Source organism: Puma concolor, chromosome A2 (assembly GCF_028749965.1).
Source record: "Puma concolor isolate L17-30 chromosome A2, mPumCon1.1.hap2, whole genome shotgun sequence".
In the NCBI taxonomy this organism is placed as follows: Eukaryota; Metazoa; Chordata; class Mammalia; order Carnivora; family Felidae; genus Puma; species Puma concolor.
This window is the reverse complement of record NC_141668.1, coordinates 74,474,803-74,492,836: the sequence shown is the minus strand read 5'-3', so window position 1 is coordinate 74,492,836 and position 18,034 is coordinate 74,474,803. Positions and strand designations below refer to the sequence as shown.

The 18,034-nt window shown below is 35.7% G+C and overlaps 1 protein-coding gene across 4 annotated transcripts in view; it reads left to right on the top strand.

The window, feature by feature from the left end:
* ANKIB1 (ankyrin repeat and IBR domain containing 1) overlaps positions 1 to 18,034 on the top strand; it is a 148,346-nt gene that overhangs the window by 84,197 nt on the left and 46,115 nt on the right. For all 4 annotated transcript variants that reach the window (XM_086696413.1, XM_025929646.2, XM_086696411.1 and 1 more), the window contains exons 5-7: positions 4,164 to 4,281; positions 11,546 to 11,754; positions 12,944 to 13,032. In XM_086696413.1, coding sequence (XP_086552539.1) covers positions 4,164 to 4,281; positions 11,546 to 11,754; positions 12,944 to 13,032 — 416 coding nt within the window. The remainder of the gene's footprint in view (positions 1 to 4,163; positions 4,282 to 11,545; positions 11,755 to 12,943; positions 13,033 to 18,034) is intronic.

The window sequence follows — 18,034 nt, the reverse complement described above, 5'->3', positions numbered from 1 at the left end:
CATTCAACAAACTGGCAGAGGGACTACTCTGCCAGACACTGTTTTAGGAGCTTGGAGATACAGTGAGGAACAAAGATAAACCCCTGCCCTGTAGGTGCTTATATTCCAGCATCGATAGAGATGCACACAAATAAGCTTAAAAAGTAAATGAACACAGTTTATGAGAGTGCTAATTGCTATAGGGGCATAAAAACAAGGTGTTGTGTTGGAGTGATGGCTGGGAAGACTGTATTTAATTTATATAAATCTGGAAAGGCAGAACAAAGAAACTAGTGGGTATTGGGCCTGGTAGGGGTCAGGCTCTGTAGGAGTAGATTGTGTGGCTACATGTAGTAAATGAAGGGAAAACTGAGCAATATGTTGCTATGAAAGCCATCTGAAGAATCCCCTCTCCCAATTCCTCTCTAGGTCTTATAACCCAGGAAGGCTCAGGCTGTTTTTCTGGCAGGGAACCCATATGATGGACATTGCCTTAGCTGGTTTATCCTACTGTGCAAGAGCAGCTGCCTTCCTCTTAGGTCAAAGTACAGATCAGGGTAGACCTTGTCTTAATCCCAGGGGAGAACAGCTGAGTAAGGAGCAAGGAAATTAAAACAAAGGGAAGGGTCCTAGAATTCTAAAGACTTTCTTTAGCTATTCTTTACCCTTTCTCCTCCAGGCTAGGCTCATGGATCAGGTAATGAGAGATTGATATTAAGAGAAATTGGAAATACTCTTTTTTCCCTGAGTGCCTTTCACATCTTCTAAAATTTTAACAATTACCAATATAATTCAGTAAATAAGTACCCCCCCCCCTTTTTTTTTTTTTTCATTTTTAACAACAAGCATGTTTTACCTATATAGTCAGGGGGAAGCTGTTTTCATTGTGGAAAAACATAAAAACAAATTTCTTCTTTCATAAATCCTTTGTCATAGTTTTTTTATGAAACAGTTTTTGAAGATAACTGTCACTTTATACTTGATATCAAAGGGGTACAGTTTGTATGTTAGGCTGTTTCGCATTTCTTCAGTGGTATTTTGGTAGCAAAGTATGCATTGATGCAAAAGAGGTACTTTTATTCACTGTCTTCCTTTTTAAATTAGTTTCCGTTTTCTTTCTATGTATCAGTACTGACTGCTTTGAAGGTTATTGCTAGATTGTGTTTAATCTGAAAATAGAAGCAGTTTATCTTTGCAACAAGAAAGAGAAAGGCACCTTCATTTTCATTCTTCTTGCAGAAGAGATGGCTAGTGCCCGCTTGGGACTGAGCAATGTATTGAAATGCTTCACATGACCTAATTATAGTTCTGTTGCAGAGATTCAGAGTGAATATGTCACATGCCCATGAAGACAGTATATCTTTCTCCTTCAAGAACTATTTTTCTTCCAATGTAACATTTTTAAGTTTAAAACTATGCATTTTTTAAACTTAATATATGCAGATTGCTTATAGTCTCTCTTTTTTAATATATGTGTACTCAAAATTTATTTGGATTACATAAATGAAAGCAGAATGATACCTAATCTCAGGGTGCCTGGGTGGCTCAATCAGTTGAGCATCCAATGGTTTCTGCTCAGGTCATGCATGCTTAGGTCATGATCCCAGGGTCATGGGATTGAGCCCCACATCGGGCTCCACACTGAGCGTGGAACCTGCTTGGGATTTCTCTCTCTCTCTCTCTCTCTCTCTCTCTCTCTCTCTCTCTCTCTGTCCCTCCTCTGATCATGCACACATTTTCTCTTTTTCTAAAAAAACAAAAGAGAGAGAGAGAGAGAGAGAAATATCCATTCTCATTGCTGAGGCAGGAAAGGTACCTGGAATCCCAAGTATAAACTTGGAATATATTTTTTAGAAGTAATGTTCTACATAGTGTGTAACTTCTATACTGGAGTGAATACTATAAATTTAACCATAAAAGGATTTCTTAAGTTTTTGCAGGGGAAAATGTGGTTCATAAATTAGTTTAAAAGCAAACTGTACATGATAGTTGGGATTGTAAGGATCAGGAAAGTTTATCATGTCAACTGAGAAAAATTATCCCTATTGAATCGCAGTCATAGGAGGTTAAGTAAGACTTGGTAAAATGATTTCCATGATACAAAAAAATGAAGCAAGAAATAAAGATAATATATTATTCTAAAATATCTGTAAATCAGCTAAAATGGATGAGGTTTGCTAATTACCCAGAATTCTCTAGAGACTGTGATACATGCTGCCAAAATACATTCTCAGTTCTTTGGAATTTCTACTGCTTTTTAAGCTATGGCCTTTAGTCTATGTTTACTGTAGTAATCTGGTTACAACTGTTTAAAGAATTGAAATACAGGGGGGGCACCTGGGTGGCTCAGTCAGTTAAGTGTCCAACTTCGGCTCAGGGTTTGTGAGTTTGAGCCCCACATCAGGCTCTTTGCTGACAGCTCAGAGCCTGGAGCCTGCTTTGGTTTCTGTGTCTCCCTCTCTCTCTCTGCCCCTCCCCTGCTTGTGCTCTGTCTCTCTCTCTCAAAAATAAATAAACATTAAAAAAAAATTTATAATAAAAAAAGATTTGAATACATGTGTATCAATATTAATAATAACAATATTGAGTGAAAATAAAAGGAAATTGCCTAGTGATATAATGTTATGCCATAATGTTATGACAACCATATGTCAAATTCATGATAGTGATTTCCATAGGCAAGGATGGGGAGAGTTAGGGAAATGTAATGGGGAAAACATGTCACAGATTATTTTACTTTTATATAATCCCTCACCCCTTGTCTCTGAGGTTTCATTTACCTGCAGTCAACTACAATCCAGAGCAAATGATCTTCCTTCTGACATATCCTCAGAAGGTCAGTAGTAGCCTAACACTGTATCATAATGCTTATGTTATTTACCTCGCTTGATCTCATCACGCAGGCATTTAACTATCTCACACCATCACAAGAAGTGTGAGCAGTCCATTAACATATTTTGAGAGAGAAGCCACATTCGTACCACTATTACAGTGTATTACAATTGTTCTTTTTTATTGATGTTAATCTCTTATTATGTCTAATTTATAAATTAAACTTTATCATAGGTATGTATATATAGGAAAAAAAACAGTATACGTAGGGTTCAGTACTATCCATGTTTTCACAGATCAATGGTGGGGGGTCTTGGAACACACATTCCCCCACCAATGAGGCTTTGCAGGGGAGACTACTATATAAAGTTTTGCTTCTTTTGTTTCATTGTGTTTTAAAAAGGACTTGAGGGACGCTCAGTTAAGTGTCAGGCTTTGACTCAGGTCATCACCTCACAGTTCGTGGGTTCAAGCCCTGCATAGGGCTCTGTGCTGACGGCTTGGAGCCTGGAGCCTGCTTCGGTTTCTGTGTCTCCCCTCTCTGCTCCTCCCCTGGGCATGCTCTCTCACCAAAAAAAATAAACATTAAAAAATTTTTTTAAAGGACTTGAAACAAGTATAGCAAAAACAGTAATTGTTTCTGAATAGTGAAACACTTGTGATTTTTATTTTGTTTTCTGTTAAAAGAAAAGATAAAGGATAACAAAAAAATTAAAAACCCGATATGATATAGTACCTATATAATGAAAACTAAGGAGCATTAACGAACACTTGAATAAACAGAGGTAATACGTTTGTGACTAAGAGCTCTGAATAGTATGGCATAGTCACTTCTCCCCAAATTAATTAATAAGTATCATGTAAACCACTAATAATCCAAGTTGGATCTTAATAAGTGTAAATGTTTTGTGGTTCAGTGGGTAAACTCATTGAACACATATATTTACACATAATTGATTTGCTAAAAGCAAAGACTGGATAAAAACACTTAGAACTTTAATAATGATTATTGCTCAGTGGTGGTATTATAAGGTTTTCATTTCTAATTTTTGTATTATCCAAACTTTCAAAGGTATAAAGTAAGTTTGTCTTGTCATTATAGTATGATACCTTTATTTTAGATAAGGTGCATGAACCTTGGCATTCATTCCACTTTCTAGCTTTTATAATAAGACCTGTGAAAGAGTAGTTTGAAGTCCATAGTTGTAGAACATATAGAACCGTTTTAACTTCAGTTATCAAACTGAAATAGGAAGACTGAATAAATGATAATCATATAATTTTGTTTCTAGGCATTTCGAATTTCCTAAGAGTATAACAGCCAATTTAACTTGATTTTCTTCTTTTCAAAGCCATATGAAGGATTAAGGCCTCAAGATCTTCGTAGATTGAAAGATATGCTTATTGTGGAAACTGCAGACATGCTTCAGGCTCCACTGTTTACTGCTGAAGCTTTACTTCGAGCTCATGGTAATGAAAAATGTCTTATGCTTCTGAGAACATGAGTGCCTTTTGAAACTTTTCAGAGTTAAAATATAGCCATTTTACTATTTCAGTATAAAACAAAATAGTTTGTTAAACAAGCCTAAGTTGTTTTTTGTGCAGTGGTTACTGCAGTATCCACCATCTTCAAAACATTCTATATTTTGAAGTATAAACTGCCTGTAAATCCTAGAGGGGAAATGGGAAATTTGTTTTTAAAAATCATGCTTTTAGGGGCACCTGGATGGCTCAGCCGGTTAAGCATCTGACTTCGGCTCAGGTCATGATCTCACAGTACATAAGTTCGACCTCCACGTTAGGCTCTGCGCTGACAGCTCAGAACCTGGAGCCTGCTTTGGATTCTATGTCTCCCTCTCGCTCTCTGCCACTCCCCTGCTTGTGTTCTGTTCTGTCTCTCTCTCTCTCTCAAAAATTAAAAAAAAAAACACATTTTTTCTTAATTAAAAAAAAATAAAAATCATGGCTACTAAATCAGCTTAAAGATTGTCTAATTTTAAAATGTGTCTGATTTAAGCAGGATTGAAAGTTGGAATCTGTAGTCCTAGTACTAGTTTTGACATTAATTTTTACTAAAGTCAATGAAATATTTAACAATTGTGTTATTAGTACTGTCAGTTATATTTATTTTATATAAAGGGTGTTTCTTGCCATGAAATACACAAAGTGAAATTGTAGAGTCAATGCAGAAATATACTATCCCTTTTAAGGTTTGTTTTGTTTTGTTTTGTTTTGTTTTGTTTTGTTTTTAAGAACATTACCAACTTAGGAAAAGTACTCAGCTTATTTTAAATTTTCTGTGATATACTTAAGGCAGCCATTTTGGGAGTTGTCACATGGTGAGCTGGACCCTCTCATTGCACAGTTCATATTTGATATTTTGTCTAGTTTCAAAGTTAAGTTTTTTCCGATTTAAGAATTATTTTTAGAGCACCTGGGTGGTTCAGTTGGTTGGGCATCCAGCTCTTGATTTCAGCTCAGGTCATGATTCCAGAGATGTGGGATCAAGCCCTGAACTGGGCTCTGCACTGAGCATGGAGCCTAATTAAGACTTTCTCTCTCAGGGCACCTGGGTGGCTCAGTCAGTTGAGCGTCCGACTTCGGCTCAGGTCATGATCTCACAGCTTGTGAGTTCAAGCCCCGCATCAGGCTCTGTGCTGACAGATTGGAGCCTGGAGCCTGCTTTGGATTCTGTGTCTCCCTTTCTCTCTGCCCCTAACCCACTTGTATTCTGTCTCTGTCTCTCTCAAAAATAAATAAACATAAAAAAAAATAGATGTTCTCTCTCTCTCTCTCTCTTTCTCTCTCTCTCTCTGTCTCCCTTTGCCCCTCTCTCTGCTCACACTCTCCCTCTCTAAAATAAAATAAGATGATAATAAAAAAATAAAATAAAAATTAGTTTTAAAAAGAGAGAGGTAAATAACTATTCTAGTCATTACTTGGCTTACCTATTTTAACTATAAATCTGTATCATCTATACTAAAATAGAATGTCAACTTCAAAAATATATGATCTTTTGATCAGAAGAAAATTTAAAATTCCATATTTCATCATCCCTTTATCATCACTGTGAATAATTTGGAATATAACTCTCTAGAATCCTTGCCTTCAGTATTGAAATTTCCCACGGTTCTGTACTTGAGACTCTTTTCCACTTTATATGCCAGTGATTCTTAAATTTTTGTATAAATAAGGATTATTACCTGGGAACTAACCAGAGATTCCTGGACTTTCCACAGAGTCCAAGTCATTAGGTGAGGGATGAGGCTTAAAGTAAGTGTTGTAGAGATGCCTACAAGTGGGCCACTCTCTGAGAAACATTGCTGCACACATTTATCTAATGAAACCCAAGATTTCAAAAACCACCCAAAGAATAAAGAGTGTATCTACAACCTGACTTTAATAGAGTATTTGAGAGGCACCTGGATGGCTCATTCGGTAAGCATCTGACTCTTGATTTCAGCTCTGGTCATGATCTCACTGTACCTGAGAACAAGCCCTGCGTCAGGCTCAGTACTGACAGCACAAAGCCTGCTTGAGATTCTCTCTCTCTGCCCCTCTCCTGCTCACACCCCTCTCTCTCTCTCTCTCTCTCTCTCTCAAAATAAATAAACATTAAAAAAAAAAAGAAATACAACCTCAAATACTTCATTTTGTTAAGTTTGTTTATTTTGAGAGAGAGTACATGCATGTGCACATGAGAGTGGGGGGAGGGGCAGAGAGAGAGAATTCCAAGCAGACTCCAGCACAGAGCCTGTCTCAGGGCTTGATCTCATGAATTGTGAGATCATGACCTGAGCAGAAATCAAGAGTCAAAAGAGTCGGACACTAAACCAACTGAACCACCCAGGTGCCCCAAGGTTTGCATTTCTAAATGTCTGTTTAGCAATTTTCTCCCCAATCTAAGGATGTTCACACCTGAACTCCTCTTTTCTCCCATTGTCTTGATACATGAGTATCAACATTCATTAAATTATCCTGCCAGAAACTTGGAAGTCTAACTTTACTCCTCCATCTCTGTTAAACTTGGCCACAATCTTACCATTTCTCTTTTTAAGTGTCTCTCATCCTCCCAGCATACCCACCCCCACCCTCTCTAGCTCTTTCCATTCCCACTGTCACTGACTTAAATTCAGGCTGTCATTAGTTTCCATCTAAATTGTATTCTCCTGAGTCCTGGTCTCCCATGTTGCCATTCTTCTTTCACCCTATTAATTTTTCATATTGCCATTAGACTGTTCTTTTAAAATTCACATCTGAGCATGTCACTGCCTTGCTGAAAAATCCTTCACTAGCGTTCCACAGACTTAAAACCATCCAGACTCTTTAGTAGACCTTTATGACCCAAATTTCTTTACCTGAACTGTCAGTCACCCCATTCCTTTACTTATGCCTTCTTAATTAACCATGTCTTTCAGGAAGCCTTTTCTGCTTATGTGTTCTCAAGTCTGCACGGAGACCCTTCCTGTCTATTCCTACTACATCTTCTGTCATACACTTAGAATACAATGTTATGATAATCTCTTTTTTTGCTTTTCCTGGAGCTTAACCTGGGAAATACAATATTATGATAATCTCTTTTTTGCTTAACCTGAGATCTCTTAGAGGATAGCTTTTATTATTTTTTGTTTCCAAAATATCTGACATACATTAAGCCCTCAGAAAATGTTTACAGAAAGAATAATACATAATAAGTACTATACCTGAAACGTTATTTATATATACATTATTCCTGCGCATATTGCATTGGCTAGAATTTGGTCACTTGGCCACACTTAACTGCAAACAACAGTTCTGCACTGCAGTATTTTTTGTGTATTTATAGCCATTTTTGCCTTAGGAATCTACAATCACCTAGATAATACAATGTATCATAGCTCCAAGTCACAATATAGAGAGAATCCAAGGCTAACTTTACCAATAATTTTTTAAAAGAACATTTTCATCTGTATCTGTTTACCGTATATCAAGTATTATTAAATAATCAACTCCATTTTTATTCCATTGATATTTTCCTGTTACTTCTTTTACATAATAGGGGTCAGTTCTAATAAGGTGATATCTAATTGAATTTTCCTATTTGGCATTTATCTATTCTGTGATAACTTTCTTGATAACTTACTTACATATTCTATATTTTACTTCCCTATTAAGGAATAAAATAGAGGCTAGCGGGTTTTCAAATGGACATCTCTTCTAATTGTTTGGGTAGTATTGGTGATAATGACATTTGACAATCAAATAATATTTACAGATATAAATGATGTTAGAGAATAAAATAGTGCACAGAACCACAATTTATACTAATTGCTCTCAAAACCTGAATAGGCTTTGTTTCAGAACTATTAAACTGAACTATTTGGAAGATTTATAGATTATATCCTTGGTCACATTCACTCAGCTTTACACAGGAAAATAGATTTGAGCACTATATTATCTGTTGTCAAATTTAGTCCCAAGGTAGTGAAGTTGATCTAGATTAACCAGAAGACCGAAATGTTGAGCAGTATTTGCTGAGCAGTAATTGAATTTTAAGGAGGACTCTGTTAGGAATACAGAGGTCATTGTCTAAGTATTGCCTCATTAATACAAGTAATACATAATTGAATGCTACCTAATAAGAAAATAAGTAAAATTTACAAAATATGAGACCAAGGCTAATTTTGTGCTTAGAGTTCATTTACATTGAAGTATTTTTTTAAGCTCCTTTGGATATTCGTCATGTTCTATAGGCAATTAAATGTCAGTGGCCTATATCTTCTCAGTCTGCTCTCTTCCTAGGAAATTATATCTTCTCTCAAGGTTTATATAGGTGTAGATTTTTCCCTTTGGACTAGACTTCTTAGCTCCACATGTTTATACATAATTGCCTATTTTAAAGCATCTCTAGGATATCTCAGAAGCTCCTTAAACCTCAGTATGTCTAAAACTAAGATCATTCTCTGGTAGTCCCTATTTATATAGATGGTATCAACCGGCCAACTGGATAAACCTGGGACACCAACTTTGGCATATCTTGTCCTTCAGACCCTATGTGCTGTCATCACCAAATTGTCACTTTCACCTTCCATGTCTTAAACTTCTCTCTTTCTCTTTATCTCCACTGCAGCCACCTGGCCCTAGCTTCATCTCTCACTTATACTACCCATTACCATCCTATTTGGCCTATCTTCCCTCTACTTCTGCCCTATCCAGTTTCTTTCTTTGTTGTAGTCACAATGATCTTTTCAAATCTGATTGTGATAACCTGTCCTTCTTAACCCCAAGCTCTACTTTTCAGTGACTTTGTATCACTCCTAAGCTGATGATAGAAGTGTATTAAAAAGTCTTGCATGATCTAGGCCCAGCCTATTTTTTCAGCCTTATCTCATAAGATGCCTCCCCTCTGATCTCCATGCTACAGCTACATTGACCTTTTTTTCTTTTAAGAGACTCTTTTTTTTTTTTTTTAAGTTTATTTCTTTATTTTTAGAGAGAGGCAGACAAGAGGGGCGGGGAGGGGGCAGAGAGAGAGGGAGAAAGAGAGAATCCCAAGCAGGCCCCGCACTGTCAGTACAGAGCCTTGATGCGGGGCTCAGACTCATGAACTGTGAGATCATGACCTGACCCAAAATGAAGAGTTGGATGCTTAACTGACTAAGCCACCCAGACACCCCTACACTGACCTTTTTAATTTCACAAGAATGCCATCTTCCCTCCTACCACAGGGTCTTTGAACATGCTGTGTACAGCCTGTCTAGAATGTCTCCCCCCCCCTCTCTTTTATTAGTTAACTCCCACTCATCCTTCATTTGTCCACTCCAAACTGTTTCTCCAGCGTCACCTTCTCTGACTCAGATTCTCTCCCTCTCCTCCATGGCACTCTGACAGTGATGATTCTTTTGTTATTGTATTGATTTTTTACTTCATGTCTTTCTCCTTACTAGACTATAAGTTTCATGAAGGCAGGAATCATGCCTGATTATTCCTCCCATTGTATCCCTACTGCCTGACAGTGCATATAAAAGACATTTAGTAAATATTTGCTAAGTGAATGTTATAGAATCCAAGCAGAATTTGTGCTGAAAAATATTTCTAGTAGATAAAACTAAAATTTAGCATACTTAATATCTGTTTATAAAAATTATAGTAGTTCTCTCTTTTTCCTTTATTAAAAAGTGACATAATGGATACTTTGGAAAATAATCCTACTGTTCGAAGAAAAGTAATTTTAACTTTTTAAGTAAGTAATGACCTATCAAAACACTGATGTCCATGTAGCAACATTTCCTAGAATGCACTCATACAGTTTTTTTTCAGTTGTTAGATTTTTCTTCCTCTTTGTAATCTGATTCCTTTTCCAATCTTGTTTTCCATCTTTTCAAACCACAGTATGATATGCTATAACTTTACAGAATTGCTCATGTCTCTTCATTATACTTCTGTGCCTTTTCACAAATGGTTTACACAGCCAGAAACACACCCAGTCTATCTGTATTGCACCTCTAAGTTATAATAATTATGCTGTTAAACCACCAAATACACTGATTTAATATGGTCAGAAAAAGTCTTGCATAGGAAATTCCTATAGTTCTTTGTGTTAGAGCTGTAAAATTGTATAGAATGGGCCTACGTTGAATAATTGACTCTAGGATGACTCTTGACCCTGTACTTCACTGTGCTACAGTGGAAAGAATACAGGTTTTGGAATTACAGAAATTGATTTCAAATTCCTCACTATCTGTGTGAGCCAGGGCAAGTTATATAACTTTCCTGAGTCCTGGTTTCTTCACCTAAATAATGATTGAAAGGTTTGTTGGGAGGAATAAATTAAGTAATGTCTATAAAACAGCTAACAAAATTGGATGTACTTATTTATTATTTTCAATGGGTTAGTTTTCATGGCTCTGGACTTTATAACACACTTCACTTGGCTATTTTAAAAGTGTTCATAGTAGGGGAGGCGCCTGGGTGGCTCAGTCGGTTGGGCGTCCGACTTCAGCTCAGGTCATGATCTCACTGTTCGTGAGTTCGAGTCCCACGTCAAGCTCTGTGTTGACAACTCAGAGCCTGGAGCCTGCTTTGGGTTCTGTGTCTCCCTCTCTCTCTGCCCCTCCCTCACTCACGCTCTGTCTCTATCTCTCTCAAAACTAAATAGACATTAAAAAAAAAAAAGTGTTCATAGTAGGAAGATCATCTTTAGTTCAGTCAGATGTGAACTCAATACAGAATTTATACCTAATTCACTAAAACTTTATAACCATAATCCCTTCAGAAGTTTCTTCTGCTTTCAAGCTGTATATCAAATGATTTTTGGACTTATTGTTGACATTTTGACATGTTTATAGTAAGCTGTCCAATCATTTTACCACTTGACACTGGTGAAACCAGTTGGAAAATTTACATATTTTTCTTGAAAAGAGTAAAATGGCTAAATGAAACCTATGCCAAAAAAAAATTTAGTAACCCAAAAGTGATGAGGCATTTCTTTTGATTATTAGAAATGACTGGGAGTTTTGATGATATTGGTAGATATTGACATATTTGTAAACCACAGTAGATTATAAAAGTTTAAATTCTTGTTTAAAAATATTAGTGCATATAACATACCTGAATACTCATTTGCAGTTACTACTTTCATATAGAAGAGATAGCCTATATCACTTTAATTTATCCTCTTTTGTTATTATGAAACTCTTAAAACATCACCATATTTTCTGTTTTTTGAGAGCTATCTATTCCATTTTTCTTAAAGACTGGGACAGGGAGAAATTACTTGAGGCTTGGATGTCCAACCCAGAGAACTGCTGCCAACGATCAGGTGTTCAAATGCCAACTCCACCACCGAGCGGGTATAATGCCTGGGATACGCTCCCTTCTCCAAGAACTCCAAGGACTACACGTTCTTCTGTCACCTCTCCAGATGAAATAAGTTTATCTCCTGGGGATTTGGACACCAGTTTGGTATGGTTCGGTATTCAGTGTATTTCCCCTAATTTTGTGTTTAGTCTTTTAACTTTTAACTTATTTAATGTTGTTTCATGGAACCTTTTAGCTAAATTCCTATAATTGAATCCTGTACCCTTCTTAAAGGGTTCAGTTATTTCACCCTTTGGTAAGTATTTATTATCATAGAATATTTTGGTGATCTCTGAATTACAGATTGAAAAACAAAAGCTCTTCTTTTCTCATTTCAAAACAGAAAACAGAAAAGAGTTTGAGAAAGCCATCTACTGTATTTTTACTTAAAATCTCCAGGTGTTTAAAGTTTTAAACACACCATGCTGAAATATTAAAAGTTGAGTTTATGTAGGCACTTTAAATAAAAAATATGAAAACGCTTACAATAAAATATTGATAATTATGTATTTGTTTCAGTAAAGCTTCTTGAGTGTATCATCTAGATTTCCATAGTAAATGTTTTTTTTTTTTTATTGAGAAACAATACTGCCATTGTCTGCATTTTTAAATGGCATACCATTGTTATGCTGTTATACTCAAATATGTGATGAAAATGAAAGTATTCTGGGTTTTATCTTGGCTTTCTCAGAAAACAGGATTCTACTTCTATAGTTTGCATCTGTAACACTGGAATGTTTGCTCCTGATAAGTCATTGTTTAGAAGATACATAGCCTTGCAGCAGGGTTCCCTGGGTAGAAATCCTTAAATTGCTACTCTAAATATCCTGAGTTTTTATGTTGAAAACACAAAGTTACTCTGTTTTTGTAGATTTTCTGGGATGAGTATGGGCTAAAGAACATGATATTGAAATGGTTATTTTGCAGGGGACAATTTGATCTTGACCTGAGTAGATTTTTTTTATTTTTTTTTGGACCTGAATAGACTCTAATGGTTTGCTTCTTATACTTTTCTTCCCAAATGGATAGTTGCATTTGGGAAATTTGGAATTTAAGAGTTTGACTTGTACATTAAAATATTTAAATCCCTTAATAGTTTATAATGAAGTAGGCATGGTATTTGGTATTCAGTCAAAAATAAGCATACTAACTGTAACTTCCCTTATAACTATGAAACACTTAACTTTGTAATTACTACAGTAGCATTTTTGTATTAAACTAACAAACGAATGAATATATTGTTCTCTCTACAAAGTATAACTTCATTTAAATCATTGCTTTTCTTCATCTCCAGTGTGACATTTGTATGTGCAGTATTTCTGTATTTGAAGACCCAGTGGATATGCCCTGTGGACATGACTTTTGTAGAGGATGTTGGGAGTCGTGAGTATATGTGCAGCTTATTAGTATTTCTTACTGCATGACAGCGCTTTGATTTGGTAATGAAATTGCTTGCTTTTGATATTTAATGATATGGATTATTAATATTGGTTTCAGAGTTACACTGAAATATACTTTACTACTAAGGAAGAATTTTTTTTCCTTATTTTTACATCTTCCCATTTATTAATACAGTAAAATCATTTAGTAATAAATGTTATTTCACTTAATGTAAGGTACTTCTGGTAACAAAGCAGGTATGCATAAATAAGTTTCCTTAGTATTTTCATTTATATTACATCTAATGTAAGTTTCAAGCCTATACCTAAATATCAAGAATAACTTTTTTTATATTCCAGTAATTTGTAAACATTTGTTTTATGCTTTCTCTACATTTTTTGTGACAAGCAAATAGCCTTGAAAATTTGTAACAGGTTGGATGTTTAAAATCCCTTCTTAGGGGCTCCTGGGTGGCTTAGTTGGTTAAGCATCCAACTTTGGCTCAGGTCATGATCTCGCAGTTCATTGGTTCAAGCCCCGCATCAGGCTCTGTGCTGACAGCTCAGCGCCTGGAGCCTGCTTTGCATTCTGTGTCTCCCTCTCTCTCTGCCCCTCCCTTGCTCTCTCTCCCTCTCTCTCTCTCTCTCAAAAATAAACATTAAAAAAATTTTTTAATCCCCTTTTAACCTATTCAGAGTTCAGTGTCTCTTCTAGACATGGTTTGGGTATATTTTAAAAATGGGAAATTTATTTTGTTTCTCATGTTTATTTTTGTTCTCCTTCCCATTATCTTGCCAAGAGTTATACTTTCTTTCCATCCATTAACTTTGCTCTAATGTCGCACTTTTCAAGAGAGGTTTATAAACAAAATGAAAGAGAAGATCAATGTAATTAGTGAGCAATACAATAACCATGTTATCTCTGGAGCACATAAATCTACTGATTAATGACCTAGGCAAAGTATGTCATTAGTATTTAAGGAATCTTAAAAATCAGAAGTTTTCAAAGTATTATTTTTCATGGAGTACCAGGTACCAAGTATAGGGACCTGGGGAATACCGTGTTGGGTGAGAGAGCAAGAACCTGAGCAAATTTTCTGTTGTTCTTATAAACAGATTTTTTTTTAACAAATTTTGTTGGAGTATAATTGACATATGATAAACCACATATTTAAAATAAATAATTTGATAAGCTTTGACAAATGTACACACCCATGAAACCATTACCACCATCAAAATAATAAAAATATCCATCATCCCGCAAAACTTCATTTCTCCTTGAAATCCCTCCAGTCCTTCTTTCTCTGTCTCCCTCATCCTCTGCACACCCTCCTGCCTCCAATTTGTAGACAACCACTCATCTTTCTGTCATTCTGGTTTTGAGTACATTTTGTTTTTTAAGTCAGGGTATAGCGCAAGATTTCATTTGGAGGGGGAAATACTGCTTCTTAAAAAGTCAGAATAAATGAGACTACATGGTCGGTTTTTTTTTTCTTTAAACATAGACTAGACTCTAATTAAATAAGATCAAATTAGTACAGCTAATACAAGCAACCTAATTGGTAAGGGTCAGGGTTTACAATCCAAAGCTAACTTTGACCTAGTTCTGGATGCAGAAAATCTTCCACACGTACAATACTTTGTTTAGCTTAATTGTTAACTCTGTTGCATTAGGGAGTATTTTCTGGGTTCTACCAAGTTTGCTACTTTGGACCTTGGTTTCTGTGTGAAAACTCAGCCTCCCCAAGGGATTTACTTGAATTTTTTTGAACTTCCTTTACCTCCTTCGCCACACTTCTGTCACAGGAACCATCTCCCATACTCATCAGACTAGCCATGGGAAGTTTATGGTAAGATTTAAATTTGAAAGATCTAATTATTATTTTCTGTGGTACTTTATCAACCTACCTAGGATTCCCCTTCCATCAGCCTGCCAGTAGTTCTTGTCAAATCAAGCAGCAGTAAAACAGGTTCTAGGTTGGGTGACTTATATGTTGATAAAATCATTTTTAAATTAAATGTAGCCCTTTCTAGGCATATAGAAAAGAAACTTCTTTGTTTAATAAGATTGGAAGAATTTTAAAAGATCCTTAGATAGTTGAAAAACCTTTCAATTTATTTCACTCTTCCCTACCCCATGATGTCATCAATCCAGCCAGGTGCTTGGAAGCATCTACTCCGAGGGCTTAAATGAAAAAAAATTAATATTTTCTACCCAGCCTAGAATATCTTCCTGCTACTTATTAGTTGTTAATTTAGCTAAGTGGTAACCTCCTTGTGCCTCCATTTCCTTATCTATAAAATGGTGATAATAGTACTTCATAAGATTGTTGTCAGTTTACTGTCAAATGACTTAATGTATGTAAAATACTGAGAATGAACAGGGCCTGGCACATAGTTACCACTTGATAAATGGTAGTTATTGTTATCTTCCTAAGGGTGGGTAAGCAACAAGATAAAAATGCAAGTAAAGTTTGCCCCAGATTTCTCCCTTTTATTAACGTTCATCAACTCCATGTTCCGCTCATAAATTTAGTGGGAAATTGTATCTTGATGAAGATTAATAGCATGGCTCACAGGGAAATGATCTTGCTTTCAGCTGAGATCTTCTCAGTTCTGTCATTTAAACTCCCAGAGATAGTTAAACCTGCTCTGATTAGAGTACATAAAATTCAAAACATCATCATATAGGAACTGTAAGCAAACAGTGCACTTTCCACAGGAGACTATTAAGATATATTCAGCTTTTCAGGCAACTTATTCATAGCTAAAAGGAATAATAATAAACCCATTATTTATGTGTTAACATAAATAACATTTACTGTGAATAATTAACTATTTTCAATTAAAAAATTAGAAGAGTCGTGTTGTTTTGCAAATCCCTTTAATGTCTAGCTTAATAACAGACAGCTATACTCCCATACATTCAGTCTATAATAATATATTGTTTTGGTTGACATATATAAAGAATATTTGGCTTCACAAAGATGTGTAGATGGAAAAAAGAGAAGTATATTAATAAGTTTAGATACTCTAATATACATCATACTGGTAGTTTCTTAATGGTTAGCTGCAGTATAAAATCTGAAACCTTATCAATAGATTTTTTTTTTTTTGGTACCTCTACATTAAAATCTGTTGGTCTATCTTGCACTGCATCATTTTGGAAAACATTTATTCACTGGGTTATGTAGATCTTCCAGTGTTAACATATTTCACTACACATAAATATAGTAAAAAAAACAAAACAAAAAAAAAAAAAACACATTAATTACTATCATCACCAAACTCATGAGAAAAGTCTCATATGTGGAATTTAAAAAACACAACAGATGAATATAGGGGAAGGGAAGGAAAAATAAAAACAGAGAGGGAGGCAAACCATAAGAGGCTCTTAAATACAGAGAACAAACTGAGGGTTGCTGGAGGAGAGGTGGGCAGGGGGATGGGCTAAATGAGTGATGGGCATTAGGGAGGGCACTTGTTGGGATGAGTACTGGGTATCATATGTAAGTGATGAATCACTGGGTTCTACTCCTGAAACCAATACTACATTGTATGTTAACTAACTTGAATTTAAATAAATAAGTTTTTAAAAGAAAAAAAGAAAAGTCTATAAATATTGGGAAGCTGTCAAGTTCACAGTAGCATTAAGAATTTTTCAAAATTCTAATTTTTATGTGAAGTCTTGAACTTTATCATTGGCAACAAAGACTGTCAACTTTTTTCCTTGACGTGACAGGCTCATTTAATTAATTTTCTAAATAAATAGTGTTCAAATAAAAATAGCATTCCATGATAAAAGTAGGTAGGTCCACTTCTAAATTGAACATTTTCCTAAGTACTTTTCCCCGAGACAACTAGCATGGTTTGGTATGCAGCAGAAGTTCATTATGCTTACTTCCCATTTCTTTGCACAGCATACCCAAAAGATGTGTACTTGTGGGCTAAGACTTACTATAATAAAATAAATAATAAAATTTATTAATAACCAGTAATTCATAATTATTCCATCAAGGCTATTCTTAAATGAAACTGGCTTTTTAACTACAAGTGTGAAGCAGTGAAGAATATAAAGTCTACCAGTACGGTTTTAGCACCACTGCCATGATTCTTGCTACAGCATCAGCAGTTTTAACTGAAAAACAAAGTTTTAATACCATTATGAAAGTAGTTTGGACCTCATAAACCCCCTGAAAAGTCTCAGGTCCACAGATCACACTTTGGGAACTGCTGCTCCATAGCATTTCCCCTAAACACTTCATCCATCTTTATTTCTGTGAAATTGTTTTTCTTGACACAGAGTATATACAGGTAATTTTTAACTAGTAACTAAGGTACAGAGTGGCCTTCTGTTGACATATGTCAGTTTTGTGGAGTGTGTGTGGCTTTTCAATTATACTGAGAAATAGAAGGGAAGATTTTAAACATGTTGAATTTTAAATGCATATGAGGCATTTAAACAAATATTGTGTGTAGTACAATCTATAGCTAAGGAGAGATATCTGGGCTTTAAATTTCGGAGTCATTAGCATATAGGTGGTAGTTTAGGAGTATTTTAAAAAGTTTTTTAATGTTTATTTTTGAGAGAGTGCAAGTGGGGGAGGGGCAGAGAGAGAGGGAGACACAGAATCTAAAGCAGGCTCCAGGAACTTGAGCTGTCAGGACAGAGCCTGACACGGGTCTCGAACCCCCAAACCATGAGATCATGACCTGAGTTAAAGTCAGACACTTAACCAACTGAGCCACCCAGGCACCCCAAGTTAATATTCAGATCACCCAGGAAGATTGAATGGAATGGGAAGAAAAGGTTTTTGGTGTGAAAACCCTAGAGAACGTAAAAATCAGTGATCAGAGGAGTAAAAGTCACTAGTGGAAAAGATGGATATGGAGCAACCAGAAGTAAGAAGATAATACCAGCAGAAAAAAAATAAGTCCTAGAAGCCAGAGAAAAGAGAGAATCTAAAAGAAGGAACTGTTTAGCGGTGTCTGATGCTCCAGAGAAG